We start from the raw sequence: 13,174 nt of genomic DNA, 5'->3' as shown, positions 1-13,174 counted from the left end.
GCAGCGTTGTGACAAGTCACGCCTACACCTCCGTGGGTCTTCGCAAACTCCAACTTGGATATTGGGTATTTTCTACTTGAAGCCACGCAAAGAAGCGCACTACGCAGGCGCCCGAGCCCATGCACCCTGCAAGGATCCCGGCGCAGTCGCGCGGGCCGGAAAGTCTGCCGCCTGGCGCGCGTGCTCCCGGTTCACTTCCGGCTGACCCCTCCCCCTCCCTCGTCTAGCCTCCTCCCCCTCTCCCTTTTCCTCCCAAGTCTCTCCCCCAAGTCTCCCCACCCTTCGCGCTCTCCGCCCAGCTCGCTGCCTGTCCTTCCCCTCCCGCTCCATCCGGGTCGCTGACGGCTGTCTCTGGACTGGACAGCGGTGGCGGCTGCTTTTCTCTGAGGAACCCGGTAAAGTTTCACAGGAACCGGGGAGGGGAGCAGCGAGCAGAGGCACCGACGCCGGAGGAGTCCTGGTGTTCGCCGCCACCGGTTAGAAGAGGAGGGTCCAGGAGCTGGAGACCTGCCTCAGCTGCCGCGCTGCCTCGCTCTCCGGGGAGGCGCCGCCCTCCGTCGCCCTGGGCTGCCCTTACCTTGAAGGGCCGGGTGAGTCGTTGCCCCGGTGGGTTTCGGGGCGTGTGGCGGCGTTGGAGAGGGGACCAGCCGGGCTAGGCGGATACAGGCCAGACTAGCGCTGGGAGCTTTCTCAGCGCTTCCTCGTGGTGGGGGGCGGGGGACGAAGGCAGTTGTAGGGGCTCCCTGGGCTGGGGGGCTGGAATGTCGCACCCGCCCGGGGAAGGGCCCCCTCAGACTGGACTGAGGGCCCCCGAGGTGCTGATCCTCGGCCGCTGGTTCTCTGCGGCTTCTGCGAGCTGCCGTAGTTGACTGGTCGGCCCGCGAGGTTGGGTGTGTGTGGACTGTGCCTCTCCCCTGGTGCCCCTGTGCTGATCCGAGTGCGTGTTCGGGGAACGGTGGGAATAAAAACTGCTGCTCGTTCCCCTACCTGTTGCTGGCGTGAGAACGCCTTTCCTGTATCCCTTACAACTTTTTCAGGACAAGGGTGGTTAAACCTCGTGCGTTGAAATTAAGGGACATTTTCCTGTCTTCTTAAAACACTAAACGGAGAGACCTTGCAGACAACTCTGGGCAACTATCGAGTTTAGATGCCCCAAAAGAAGGAAATCAAACTTTTGTGAATGGTTGGGGTCATGGACTGGGACAGCTTCAGCACTTGGTGGCCCGAACTGTAGGAAAGTTGGGTTTTGAAACTTATCAGATTCTGTATAAGGAATGTGGGTGACTACAACGGGAATAAGGCTGAGTTCTCGTAATTGTGTTATTTTGTAAGGCAATGTGTTTAAAGATCTGCCTAGGTTTAGATGAAGTGGGCTCTGTTAATCTGTGTTTTTACAAAGGAAGAAATACTCAGTGTGCTGGAAAGTTCTACAGATTTCGCCACCAGATTACACCACTGTCCCATCCCCCATTCCTATCCTTGAAAAATCTGCAGTGCTGGGGTAATTTGTAGTTTTTTTTTCCATTTTCAAATAATTGTCTCAGAGGCATAGATAGATATAGATTGTCTAGGGGAAATATTTTTCAGTCACGGTTACCACTCATAATAGAAAATACTGTCTTTTGGGGGAGAGTCTTGCTATTTAAACTGCATATTTTGTGACTGTTACAGTTGTGTACGTGGATTTAGCTTTAAAATTAAATTTGTAGTGAAGTCAGAGTAGATTTGATTTGTAAAGTATGCTCTTTGGAGACGACTGTCTTAAGATCAAGGCTTGATGAGATAACCATAATTTTCTTTAGGGCTTATTGGCATGAATAATTGGAAGAGTCATTTAAATTGTGGGAAATTTAAAGTTTCCATTACGTGCTGGTCTTATTTCTATTACAGATAAGAACTTCAGTTTTCTGTTGATGTGGAGGTAGGTATTAGAAGGTTTAATTATTCTATGACTTGATTTCAGGGTTTTATGTTTCTGTAGTTGACTAAATTTCACTATGTAAATACTTGTTGATTTTGGGGGCAATGAATAGATATCTTATTTCTTCCACTGAGATTATTTAAAGCAAAAGAAAAACGATTAATCTCATCAAGGTACTTAATATTTGTAATCACAAGATCACAAAAACTAAAAAAAACCCCCCAAAACTAAATATGTTTTAGATATTGCGAAGACTCACGGAGGGTGATATATTTTCCCTAAATGTTTCTGTATGATACATTTGCTAAAATACAACTGATTGGTTTTTGAAACTGAATGACACTTAGGTGGTATATTGTAAAATAGATTTAGTATTTACCATATAGTGATTATGGTAGCCTAGCACTTGAAAGAGCAATGATATATCATATTTCTTTGAAGTCATATTAACTTTTTTTTCTATCTCAGACATAAGGATACCTCCAACTTTCCAGTGTTTCAGAAGAGAGTTTTTTATTGAAACTGGAAGACCAGAAGAATTACAAACATGTTGTGCTGGGGAAATGCATCTTTTGGACAGCTAGGTTTGGGAGGAATTGATGAAGAAATTGTACTGGAGCCCAGAAAAAGTGACTTTTTTATAAATAAAAAGGTCCGAGATGTAGGATGTGGACTCAGACATACTGTATTTGTTCTGGATGATGGAACAGTGTACACATGTGGATGTAATGATCTAGGACAGCTAGGTCATGAAAAATCCAGAAAGAAACCAGGTAAGTTGAAAATTTTTTTGTTTGCTACATATTTCTAATAATTAGATCATTTAAGTTTGAAATTTCAAATAATTTTTCTAGCCCTAAACCTGTATTTTTTTAATCAACTTTAAAAGCAAACCTGGAGTTAAATATATCCTTTACATTTGCATGCTTCCAAGTCTTTATTTTGTGGTTTCCTTTTTAAACTATTATAAACCATTATTATAGGAAGCTTTGGTTTCAGAACATAATTATGGTGATATAAAACAATAGAGAAAAACAACCTGCGGTGTATAGATACTTGGTTCAGAGTATAGAGATTTAGAGTATGTAGTATGTAAATTTTCTTTGATAAGTACCTAAGGCAGATTTTAAATGCATAATTTACTGTTGCTTTCCATACATACGTTAGAAAGAAAAAAATTAAGATGAAAGCATTTACTTTCCTAAGATAGATCCTAATACTTGTATTTTTCTTTCTGTTGTAGTATTTTAAATACATAATTTTATTTGGCTTAGCTTGAAATATCTTTTATTCCCCTAATCATCAAGTTTTAAGTAGCAGCACTAGCCATTAAAAGTTTTGTGACTTTGAGGTCCTGATTTCATAGTAGCCATAACAAGCCAAATTTAAAGTAATTTGTAAGGTAATGAAAATTTTGAGGAATTTGGTCACATTTTATCTTCTGTTTTCTTGGCTACCCATATTTTAAAATCAAATATTACCACACTTAGAAATACCTTGTTATATGAATTTTGCTTTAATTTTGATAACTAAAAATTAACTCTTAAGGTGGTAGATTCAGATAAAATTGTAGTTGTACTGATTTACAGTTTCTTTTAACTTGAAAAGTATGGCACTTGAATATTTTCCATGGCAGTTATTTTTCTTTTCTTTTTTTTTTTTTTTAAGCTGAGCCATCCTGCCACCTGTTGGCAGCTCAGTGGCTGCTCAGCTCGGGCCAGGAATTGAACCGCTGTTGCTCAGAGCTCAAATTCTTGAGCGAGCTCTTAACCAACTGAGCCACTCAGCCAGCCCTAGCAGTTATTTTTCTTTAGCTTCATTGTTTAAGAGGTTTCTAGTGTTAGTCTACTTTTGAGAGGTTAATGTAGGTATATATTAAGGTATTGAATTAAGGCATATTATTCATCTTTTTGTTGTTGTTTTTTTTGTTATTCATCTTTCATACCATCTCACCACCATGCCAGACCTCACTCTTCTATCTTGTAAATACTACATAGTTTTCATCCTTTCTCGTTGTTAGGGTCCTAATCTCTTTTTTTCCGCCTTAATTTGTAATTTAATATTTTTGGATGAATGATAATGATGCTCAATACAATAGGTTTAATTATTGCAGAACTCAAAGTAAATGGCAGCTATCTTGTACTCTGCCTCACTAAGAATATTTAATGGAATTTTACCAGGTTTTCATAATTTTAGGCATTGAAGTTACGTTGGTAGACGTGAATGGTAATTTACTGATATGGGTTTGTTAACACTGCTAGAGGCAGGTGAATCCTTTACCTTTTTTGCTTAGCATGGAATGCTGCCTCAGGGTGAGATTTTCATAGTATTGGGGCTATTGCTATTCTTATTCATGCCCCACAGAAATAACTGAAAGTATCTTCTCTATTGCTTTAGTAATTTCTGAGAGGCTGCAGGGCAAGTAGAAAGTACAAAGCCAGCACATAGAAATTGCCAAGATAGTTACTGAAATTTACTAAGGTTTAAAATTTTTAAGTGTTATTAAACAAACACCTGTTCTGTGTTCAGGACAAGGGTAGATACTGCACTAATAGTATAATGATTATAGTGCCTGGAACAGCTTTTAACTCTATAGGTGAGGTTCTGAGAAACTTAAGTAGCAGGAAGAAGCTTCTTTGTGGTCATGTTGGCATTGTGATGATTGCATTGTGACATTTATATCACCCTATTGATTCATCCTGGAAGCATTATTTGGTAATATATAAGTTGAGAGGGTGGGCTTCCCTAACTTATGATACCTCTTTAGGATTGCCTCATTGTCTAGGGTATATCACAGTCTGGAATAGAAAAATGAAAGGCATGAACTTTGTCTTTGGAAAATTTAGAGCCTGGGTTGGGAGTTAAAGCATACATAAATGAAATGACTGGAGAGAATTGAAATTTGACATGATGTGATATATATACTTTGAGACTAGGAAATTTAAATGATGGGAAATGTCATTGTGGGATGGAATAAAAAAGATTTCTGGGAGAAAATGAAATCTTGTGTTTAGTTCAATTAGTGATCATATAAATAGCCAGAAAATAAATCTGGGGCTGCAATAGCTTAGTTTTTTAGGAGGGGATCCTGATCCTGGGAAACGTTTTTTATTACCGAAGTCCAGATTCAATGTATCATTGAAGTATAACTATGTTACAGAGGTAGGAGAAAGTAAAAGATCAAAGGGAGGTAGTTGCTCACCTGTTAGGGACTTATCTTTTAACCTCAGTTTTGATTTAAGGTGCTTGAGTGGAAAATTGTAATTTTTTTAAAGTTATTTCCCTGTGGAATAATTCCTTAATGATTTAAACGTACCCCTTCTCCAACCTTTTTAAAAACTTGTCAGGTTAAGGACTGAATTAGAAGATAAGTTATTATTTAATTGATTTTAGAGTCTTCTGGTAATTGAGTGAATCTGGTTGAATTTCTAGGACCATGTAATAAACATAGTAATTCACTTTATCAGAATTTTAAAACTTGTGTGGAGGGAGCTAAGAATTTTTTTCTTATAGCGATTGGCTTTATAACCTTATATTAAGTATTCTATAATAAAGAGAAAGGTGGCTTCATTCATTAAGGATAAGCTATTCATGAGAGTCTTGAGAACTTACCGGAGGACTTGACTTTACAGTGCGGTTAAAGAGATTTGACCTGTGGCCTATTGGGAGAAGTTTCCATTCTGGACATTTCAGAAACCACATAGGAAGGTTTCACTCATTTTCTTTTTTATACCAAGAGTGCAGATTATGTCCATGTTCAGCTCTGTTCTGTGGTATATGTATACCCCTTGCTATCACTACCAGCTCTTCCTCAATTCCAGAGAAGCAAACATCTATTTCAGTTTCATGTATGTATTTTTCCTTCATAAGAATTAAAAAAAATTTTTTTTTTTAGCTAATGGCTCTCAGTTTAATTCATAGCTAACAGAAGACTTCTGTTAAACCTTCAGTATGTTAGGTCAGTGCTCCTAAATGAATTGTTTTATTTATATACTTTCAAATTCACTTCTAAAGATTTTAAGATAACATAGACGTGTACTTGTTAAGAAAAGTATACTTCCAAAAAACAAAGATCATTTACCCACTGTATATCCAATCATAGGTATAATTTGGTGACTATGGTGCTAAATATGTTTTGCACATCTGTTTCCATTTGTTTCGTGTTAGAGCAAAGTTCTTTCAAATAGATTATCTCATTTAATCCTCACAACAGTCTTGTATGATAGGTAGGGGAGGTTTTATGGTCCCCATTTTACAGATGAGGAACCTGAAGTTAAATGAGATCAAGAGACTAACCAGTAGGCTAGCAAATAAGAGACCACTCTAAAAACCCTATGGTTTTACCTTATCCCATAAAGTTTCCCCCTCGCCTTGTTTAGGAGGTAGAAGAATATTTATTCACCTAGTGGGAAACTAAGTTTCCATCAGTATTTTAAGGTAATTCTGGCGGTTAAAAAAAAAAAATCTGTTAAAAATTACTATTTTATAACTAAGGACATGCAATGAAGATACCGTGTTTTATTATCCCCCTTCCCCCCCACCCAACATGCATAAATTCAAAGAGAAGAGATTTTAGGAACTATATTAAGAATGTTCAGAGTTCTATTTTAAAGAGGTAATATTGTTTTAAAAAATGTAATATTGTACCAGCACAAACTAAAAATTCAAATATATATGATTTATTCTTGAAACAAAGACTAACTTGGTTAGCAAAGCCAGAAATAGATAAAAGTTTGGAACAGTGTAATAAAACTTATTGTAGCTTATGCTCATCTCTTCTACAGCAGATGCAAAGATTATGAGTATTGATTCTGTTTCCTGTGTCCAAAAATGGTAATTTCTACTCTTGGGTCTAATAGAGTATTTTGGGCACATAGCAGTAATTACTTTTTTGCCTTTCATTTTCTGATCTGCCCTCTTTGTTCATAAAACATAAATCTATAAAACTCCTTAAAGTATAGTCGAAGTTTAAAAAACAGTATAGGAAGAATAAAATTATTCACTTAAGAGCGTATTAAAAATAGCAAATTATCCCACACTTATTGAACCAAAGCATATAATACCAAAGAAGCTCCTAATGTTTTATAACTCCTAATTTTAACAATACCTTCTAAAGAAGAGTATGTGGATGATATTAAGACTTGAAAAAAGTAATTATGTACTTGAGTCAGGAATGGAGGTTTGCTTTGGACGCTTTATTTTGAGAAAGGTTAGTGCCCCAAAATCACAGTGTCAAGGGTAGGAACAAAAAAATCTTATTCAAACATGACTACTGTTAGAGAGATGTATAATAATACTTTACTTTGTGTAGGACCCTACATCTGAGGAATTTCAAGAGCATTACACAATAACTCATGGTTCCTTTCAAAATGCTTGTGACACAGTTTGCAAGAATTATCCTCATCTTAGGGGATAAATTTACGGAGAAATGGCAGCACAAGTTGGTAAGTAACTTGTCAGAACAGCAGATGACTGGTGAACAGATATAAATTGAATCTGAAAATTTAAGTCTACCAGTCTCTTACGTTATTCACTAAATTGTGCTTATGTTTAGAATTATTTACAATAATATCTTCTATTTGAGGCAGATCAAATATAATAATAATGCACAGATTGTTTCTTTGCCATTCTGTTTGATGGCTTATTGAAATCATTATCTTACTGAGATCTTGCATTGTGATACCACTTTAGTACTTCATTATAACCTTGTGTGGTATGAAGAATATTTAAACAAATGAACAAAAACCTATTATGTTAACACCCAGTCTTTTTTCTTTCCTCTGTTATATATCATATTCTGTATCCCTTTGTTGTCTAATAGTAGCTACTCTGTGCTACTATTCAAGGTCCAGAGTAACTTCCAGACAGGATTGATTTGGTGGCTAACATTGGAACTTGGATTAGTTATGTTGTATCAAGTCGACAATGTATCTATCTGTAGGATACATTGGTTTGGTGCATGCTTTATAAAACCTTTAACCCACAGAGAAGACAATAATAGCACTAGATTCCTAACCTGAGCAGTTTAACAAATATAGGCTTCTTTAAAGGATTTGGAAGCAGTGATTTACTCTATGTATTTGGTATGTTAGTGTTTTTATCTTATTGAAGTGAGCCACATACTTTCTCTGAAAGAACAGGAATATAGTAGATTTTTGTTTTATAGTTTGGGCATTTATTAAGGATTCTTTTTGCCAATGACAGTCTAGGTGGTCTGGTTTCCATCATTTCCTTAGAAAATATTCTTAGGGTTCCGTTCCGCAATATGCTATACAAATGTAGTGCTATTGTTAAAGCTCATTTCTCATAAATCCCATGTATTTAAAAAATTTTTTTGAATAAATAAATCAAGTTTCATTTCATAGATATTTAGTTTTCCTAGGCTATAAAGCATATTAGGTACTTGAGGTACCTATAAAGAAAATCAGATATTGTTACAAGGGTATCTTTGGGCTAGGATTGTGTTAGTAAGTAGAAAAGTGGGACGCATTAATGAAGAAACCATATCAAAGAGCCCGTAGTTTATTAGCTTCTATGGATCCCCCCCCCAGACTGATGGAATTAAAAAAGGCAATAATTATTTGTATGTCTTAATGAATTGTGATTGTTAACTTTACATGGAAGAAAAACCTGTACTGTGTACAGTGTGTTGTTGGAATAATTTTTGTTGAAAGGGGAATTTCTTGAATTTTGGAGGCTTAGTCTTTAAGCCATATTTTATTTACCTGAAATTACTCTTTTTCTCTTCAGTTATAGCATGGAAGAATTTTAGTTTAGCTTTTCTTGGCCATAAAGAAAACATTTTAGAATCCATTGGTAATAAGTTTTTCACATTATTTTAAAATGTCCTAATTACTCATTTTTACTTATTTATTTATTTTTAAAGATTTTTTTTATTGGGGAATTGGAGGATGGGAACAGTGCTGGGGAATTGGGAGAAGGGGAACACAAAAGTTGCTGTCCTTTTGTTCTTCAGTCTAGTTGTGGAGGACGTTGCTTCGCTGGCCCAAGTTGGCACCATGATTGCGCTCTTCCCAGGTGAGGCAGATCAGTTGTCGGCTGCTGGACGGCTGCTCACGGCGGCTGCTGGCCACACACGGTAGCCCATGGCAACCCACTGCAGCAGGGGCTGCAGCCTACCAGTCACTGGTGATTCACAGCAGCCCAGCTCCAGGTTGAGCTGTTGTTCAGCATCTTAGCTGTAGAGGGCAGTGTCACTGGCCATCATGTGGGAACCGACCTGGGGCCCTCTGGCGTCCCAAGCCAGCTCTTAACAGATGTGCCACTCGGCCGGCCCCTAATTACTCATTTTTAAATACCTAACTAAGAGTAATGTCATTTTATTCCTTTGTTAGGTGTCATACTTTTTTGATATAACACATTTTTAGTTTTTCATAGTTTTTTTTCTAATTATAAAAGTATTACATATTCTTGAGAGAATTTGGGGAATATAGGAAAGTAAAAATCAACCATAATGCCATCATGCATATATAAATACTGTTGTCATTTGACACTTTTTCTATACTTATAGATGTTTCTGATTATAGACTGGGAGTATGTTCTTTTGTCTCAACTTTTTTTTCAATAATAAATGAATAATAATTTAGTAGGTATTTTCCCATGTTTTTATATGTTTAGGGATATTGTTAATGATATTTTAACATTTCATCATTTAAATGTACCAAAATTTATTTGTGTTTTATCTACTATTTTTTGGAACTTGTTTCCAGATTTTTGTTATAAGTAATGCAGCTGTGAACATGTACATAAATTTAGCCTTTATTTGCATCTCTGTTTATTTCTTTAGGAAAAAGAACATCTTTAATTTTAGCACATATAGAAAGAACAATAACTAAATTTATTTAAAAAATTTTAAGCACAGTTGTGCGTCACTTTACGAAGTTTATAAGCCCATAAGAAGAAGATACTTACAAATGAAAGTTTTGAAAACGTATTCACTTGACAAACTTTTGAGTATAACGTATTCACTTGACAAACTTTTGAGTATAATGTGATGAATATCATTAAAGTCCTAGAAGGGAAGATGAAATAAGTGCACAAATAAATGCAAATGCATATAAAATGTGCTAAGTCTTATAAGATGCATCAACAGAGTGCTGTGTAGAGATGAATATTGTAACTAACCATTTGGGATGCAGTGGATTGTAGGTGAGTTTCTATAGGGAAGATAGCATATGAACTGGAAAGATATATAGTATTTTAAGGAGGAAAAACTGAAGAAGAGTGTTTTGTAGGTAAAGCAGCTCAAATGGCAATAGCTAAATTCGAGGCCTATCAAGGGAATACGAGTAGTAGTCCACTTAACTGAAATGTTGGAGAATAGTGAGCAAGAAGTTTAGAAATTTAGAAAATTTAGAAAAGGTCAGATTACAGAATTAATCAAATTAGGGAACTTGAATTTAATTTGATGGTTGGTAATAAGTATTATCAGGTTTTTATAAGAGGGGAGAGAATTTGGAGGTATAGAAATTAGGCTATAATGGTAGTCCTTTAAAATAAGAAGGAAGTAGGTAGCTCAAGGAGAGATCCTGGGGCCGGCTGAGTGGTGCGTTGGTTAAGAGCTGGCTTGGGACACCAGAGGGCCCCAGTTCGGGTCCCACATATGAGGGCCAGTGACACTGCCCTCTACAGCTGAGATGCTCAACAACAGCTCAACCTGGAGCTGGGCTGCCGTGAGTCGCCGGCGACGGTGTAGGCTGCAGCCCCTGCTGCAGTGGGTTGCCATGGGCTACCGTGTGTAGCCAGCAGCCAGCATGAGCGGCCAGCAGCCACCATGAGCGGCCGTCCAGAAGCCGGCGACTGATCTGCTTCGCCCGGGAATAGTGCAATGATGGTGCCAACTTGGGCCAGTGAAGCAACATCCTCCACAACTAGACTGAAGAACAAAAGGACAGCAACTTGTCTGTTCCCCTTCCCCCAATTCCCCAGCACTGTTCCCATCCCCAATTCCCCAATAAAAATCTTTAAAAAAAAAAAAGGAGAGATCCTGGAGGCAGAAAGAACGGACAGGCTTTGGTAACCATATAGAAGTGAACAGTAAGGGTCAAAGGAGGAGCCAGATATGATCCTAGGTTGAATAATTAGTAGAAATAGGCAATCCAGGAAAAGGAGAAATGATAACTATGTTTTAGGAGGAAAGATATAAGATTTCGTGAGGTGAATTTTGTTTTGAACTTGAGAACAATATTCAGTGATTGGTAAGAAATTCAGTACTGTAAATGGGGAGAAAGATTAGGGCCAAAGGCATGAAATGTTTTATTTCCAGTTTTGTTTTATCTTCATTTCATAGTAGGCTAACATTTCAATTGTAAATTTCTTCCTGGTTCCAACCTATCAAGTAATTAATAACCATTAACAATACCGAATTTTGTGCTTCTGCGAGACTGTTTAAAGTACTACACAATATAACACCTTTTAGGTAAATTTATAACGTAAATGGTTTCCTACTCCATCTGTTTTGTAAACTTGAATTTTTATATGTAGATAAAAATTAAAGCATTTATTTGCCAGGTGCTGTTTGATAGCCTGCTAATTTGAATTTTTATAGGTTCATTTCTTATTCTTGCTTAACAGACAAAAACCTATTAATTAATTATGTCTGACTTTATGACTTCCTTGAGGTTTTACTGGAAACAAAGCTTTTGAAGTCACAAGATGTAATCACATAGAAGTTGCTTTTGAGTCTACTAATGGCTGAAATAATTGTAACTATAAGTTGTGTATGTGCTAGCATGTAAACAACAGCCCCTGGGAAAGTGCCTCTGGGATAATGCTGTTGCTTCTTGAAAGGGAAAAGGAAGTGGGGAAAGAACAGGGTCAGGCTAAAATAGTAATTTTTGTTCTTATTTGGCTGTCTCGGAACTGTCATGGTGACATGGGGTGGAGATTTTTCTTAGCTGCTGTGCTAATAGCATTCTAATCTATTATAGTCAGCTGAAGTTCACCTGAAGTGTTAAGATGGCATCCTGGATCCTCTCTAGACCCCCGAAGTTCAGCTGATTGTAGTGGCGCTCCTGAACTGCTGACCTTGCCTCCTTCCTTCTCCCCTGAATCCCCCTTATAGCCCTATTTTTCCTGCCTTATGGTAATATTTGTATAAATTGATAAATTCTTAGGGTATTTTGCTTGCATATGTCAGAATTACAAGTGCACATACCCTTCCCTCCAAAAAAAATCCAGGAATATAACTCTTGGTCTGATAGCTACATTTGTACATGTACAAAATGACTTATTACTGCAACATTGTTTATGATAGGAAACCGTTTGAAATGACCTTGTGATTATCTGTTAGGAACTAGTAAAATTATGGTCCATTCAATCAATGTAATACAATTCTCTATAGTTGTTAAATGAAAAGAATGATGGAGTTCTTTGTGTACTAATATGAAAAGATCTCTAAGATACATTAAGTAAAAAGAGTAAGGAATAGATAGAACATTGTGTAGAAAGCTGTATTTTGGGTAAAATACACACACACACACACACACACACACACACATTTGTATTTACTTATAGATACATTGAAAATCCCTGGAAGGATACATAACTAATAACAGTAATTACTCTTGATGCAGAGGTAAGATAAGGGTTGAGAACTATGTTGGTGGGGATGTGGAAGGTAGATTTTTCACTGCATACTTTTTTTTTTAAACAATGTAAATATATTATCTATTTTTTTTAAAAGGGTGGGCTCTGGAATTAGAGGGCTTGGATACAAATCCTGGCTGTATTACTTTTTAGCAGTGTTATTTTGGGCACATTCCTTAACCTCTCTGTGCCTGTGTTTTCTTCTGTAAAATTAAGATAATCATGCCAAACTCCTAGGGTAGCTGTAAGGAGTGAGATAACATATGAAGTGCAAAGAGCAATGCTTGGCATGTGGTGAGTGCTCAGTAAATGTTTGCTTAAAAGAAAGAAGCTATTAATATTAGAGTGGGCATTTAATTTGATGTCTGCCTTACACTTAAGTTGTTAATATGTTGTTTGCATATTTGCCTTCAGATAGACTACATATCTTTTCATTTACAACTGAAGTTCAGGTATTTATTCCATAAATGAGTGTCTTCCTACTATGTTCCAGACATTGTGCTGAGCATTTTATTTATTTATTTATTTATTAAAGATTTTTATTGGGGAATTGGGGGGATGGGAACAGCACTGGGGAATTGGGGGAAGGGGAACAGACAAGTTGCTGTCATTTTGTTCTTCAGTCTAGTTGTGGAGGACGTTGCT

General features: G+C 37.2%; 1 protein-coding gene across 1 annotated transcript in view; it reads left to right on the top strand.

Moving 5' to 3' along the window:
* The first annotated feature begins 248 nt into the window (after positions 1-248).
* Positions 249-13,174, top strand: part of HERC4 (HECT and RLD domain containing E3 ubiquitin protein ligase 4) — a 131,806-nt gene continuing 118,880 nt past the window's right edge. Inside the window, exons 1-3 of the mRNA XM_019624801.1 lie at positions 249-590; positions 1,891-1,921; positions 2,390-2,694. Of these exons, the coding sequence (XP_019480346.1) occupies positions 2,469-2,694 (226 nt within the window). The 5' untranslated portion in view covers positions 249-590; positions 1,891-1,921; positions 2,390-2,468. The remainder of the gene's footprint in view (positions 591-1,890; positions 1,922-2,389; positions 2,695-13,174) is intronic.

This window comes from Hipposideros armiger, unplaced genomic scaffold (genome assembly GCF_001890085.2).
Source record: "Hipposideros armiger isolate ML-2016 unplaced genomic scaffold, ASM189008v1 scaffold_15, whole genome shotgun sequence".
In the NCBI taxonomy this organism is placed as follows: Eukaryota; Metazoa; Chordata; class Mammalia; order Chiroptera; family Hipposideridae; genus Hipposideros; species Hipposideros armiger.
Note: the sequence above shows the minus strand (reverse complement) of the source record. Positions and strands in the feature narration are given on the sequence as shown.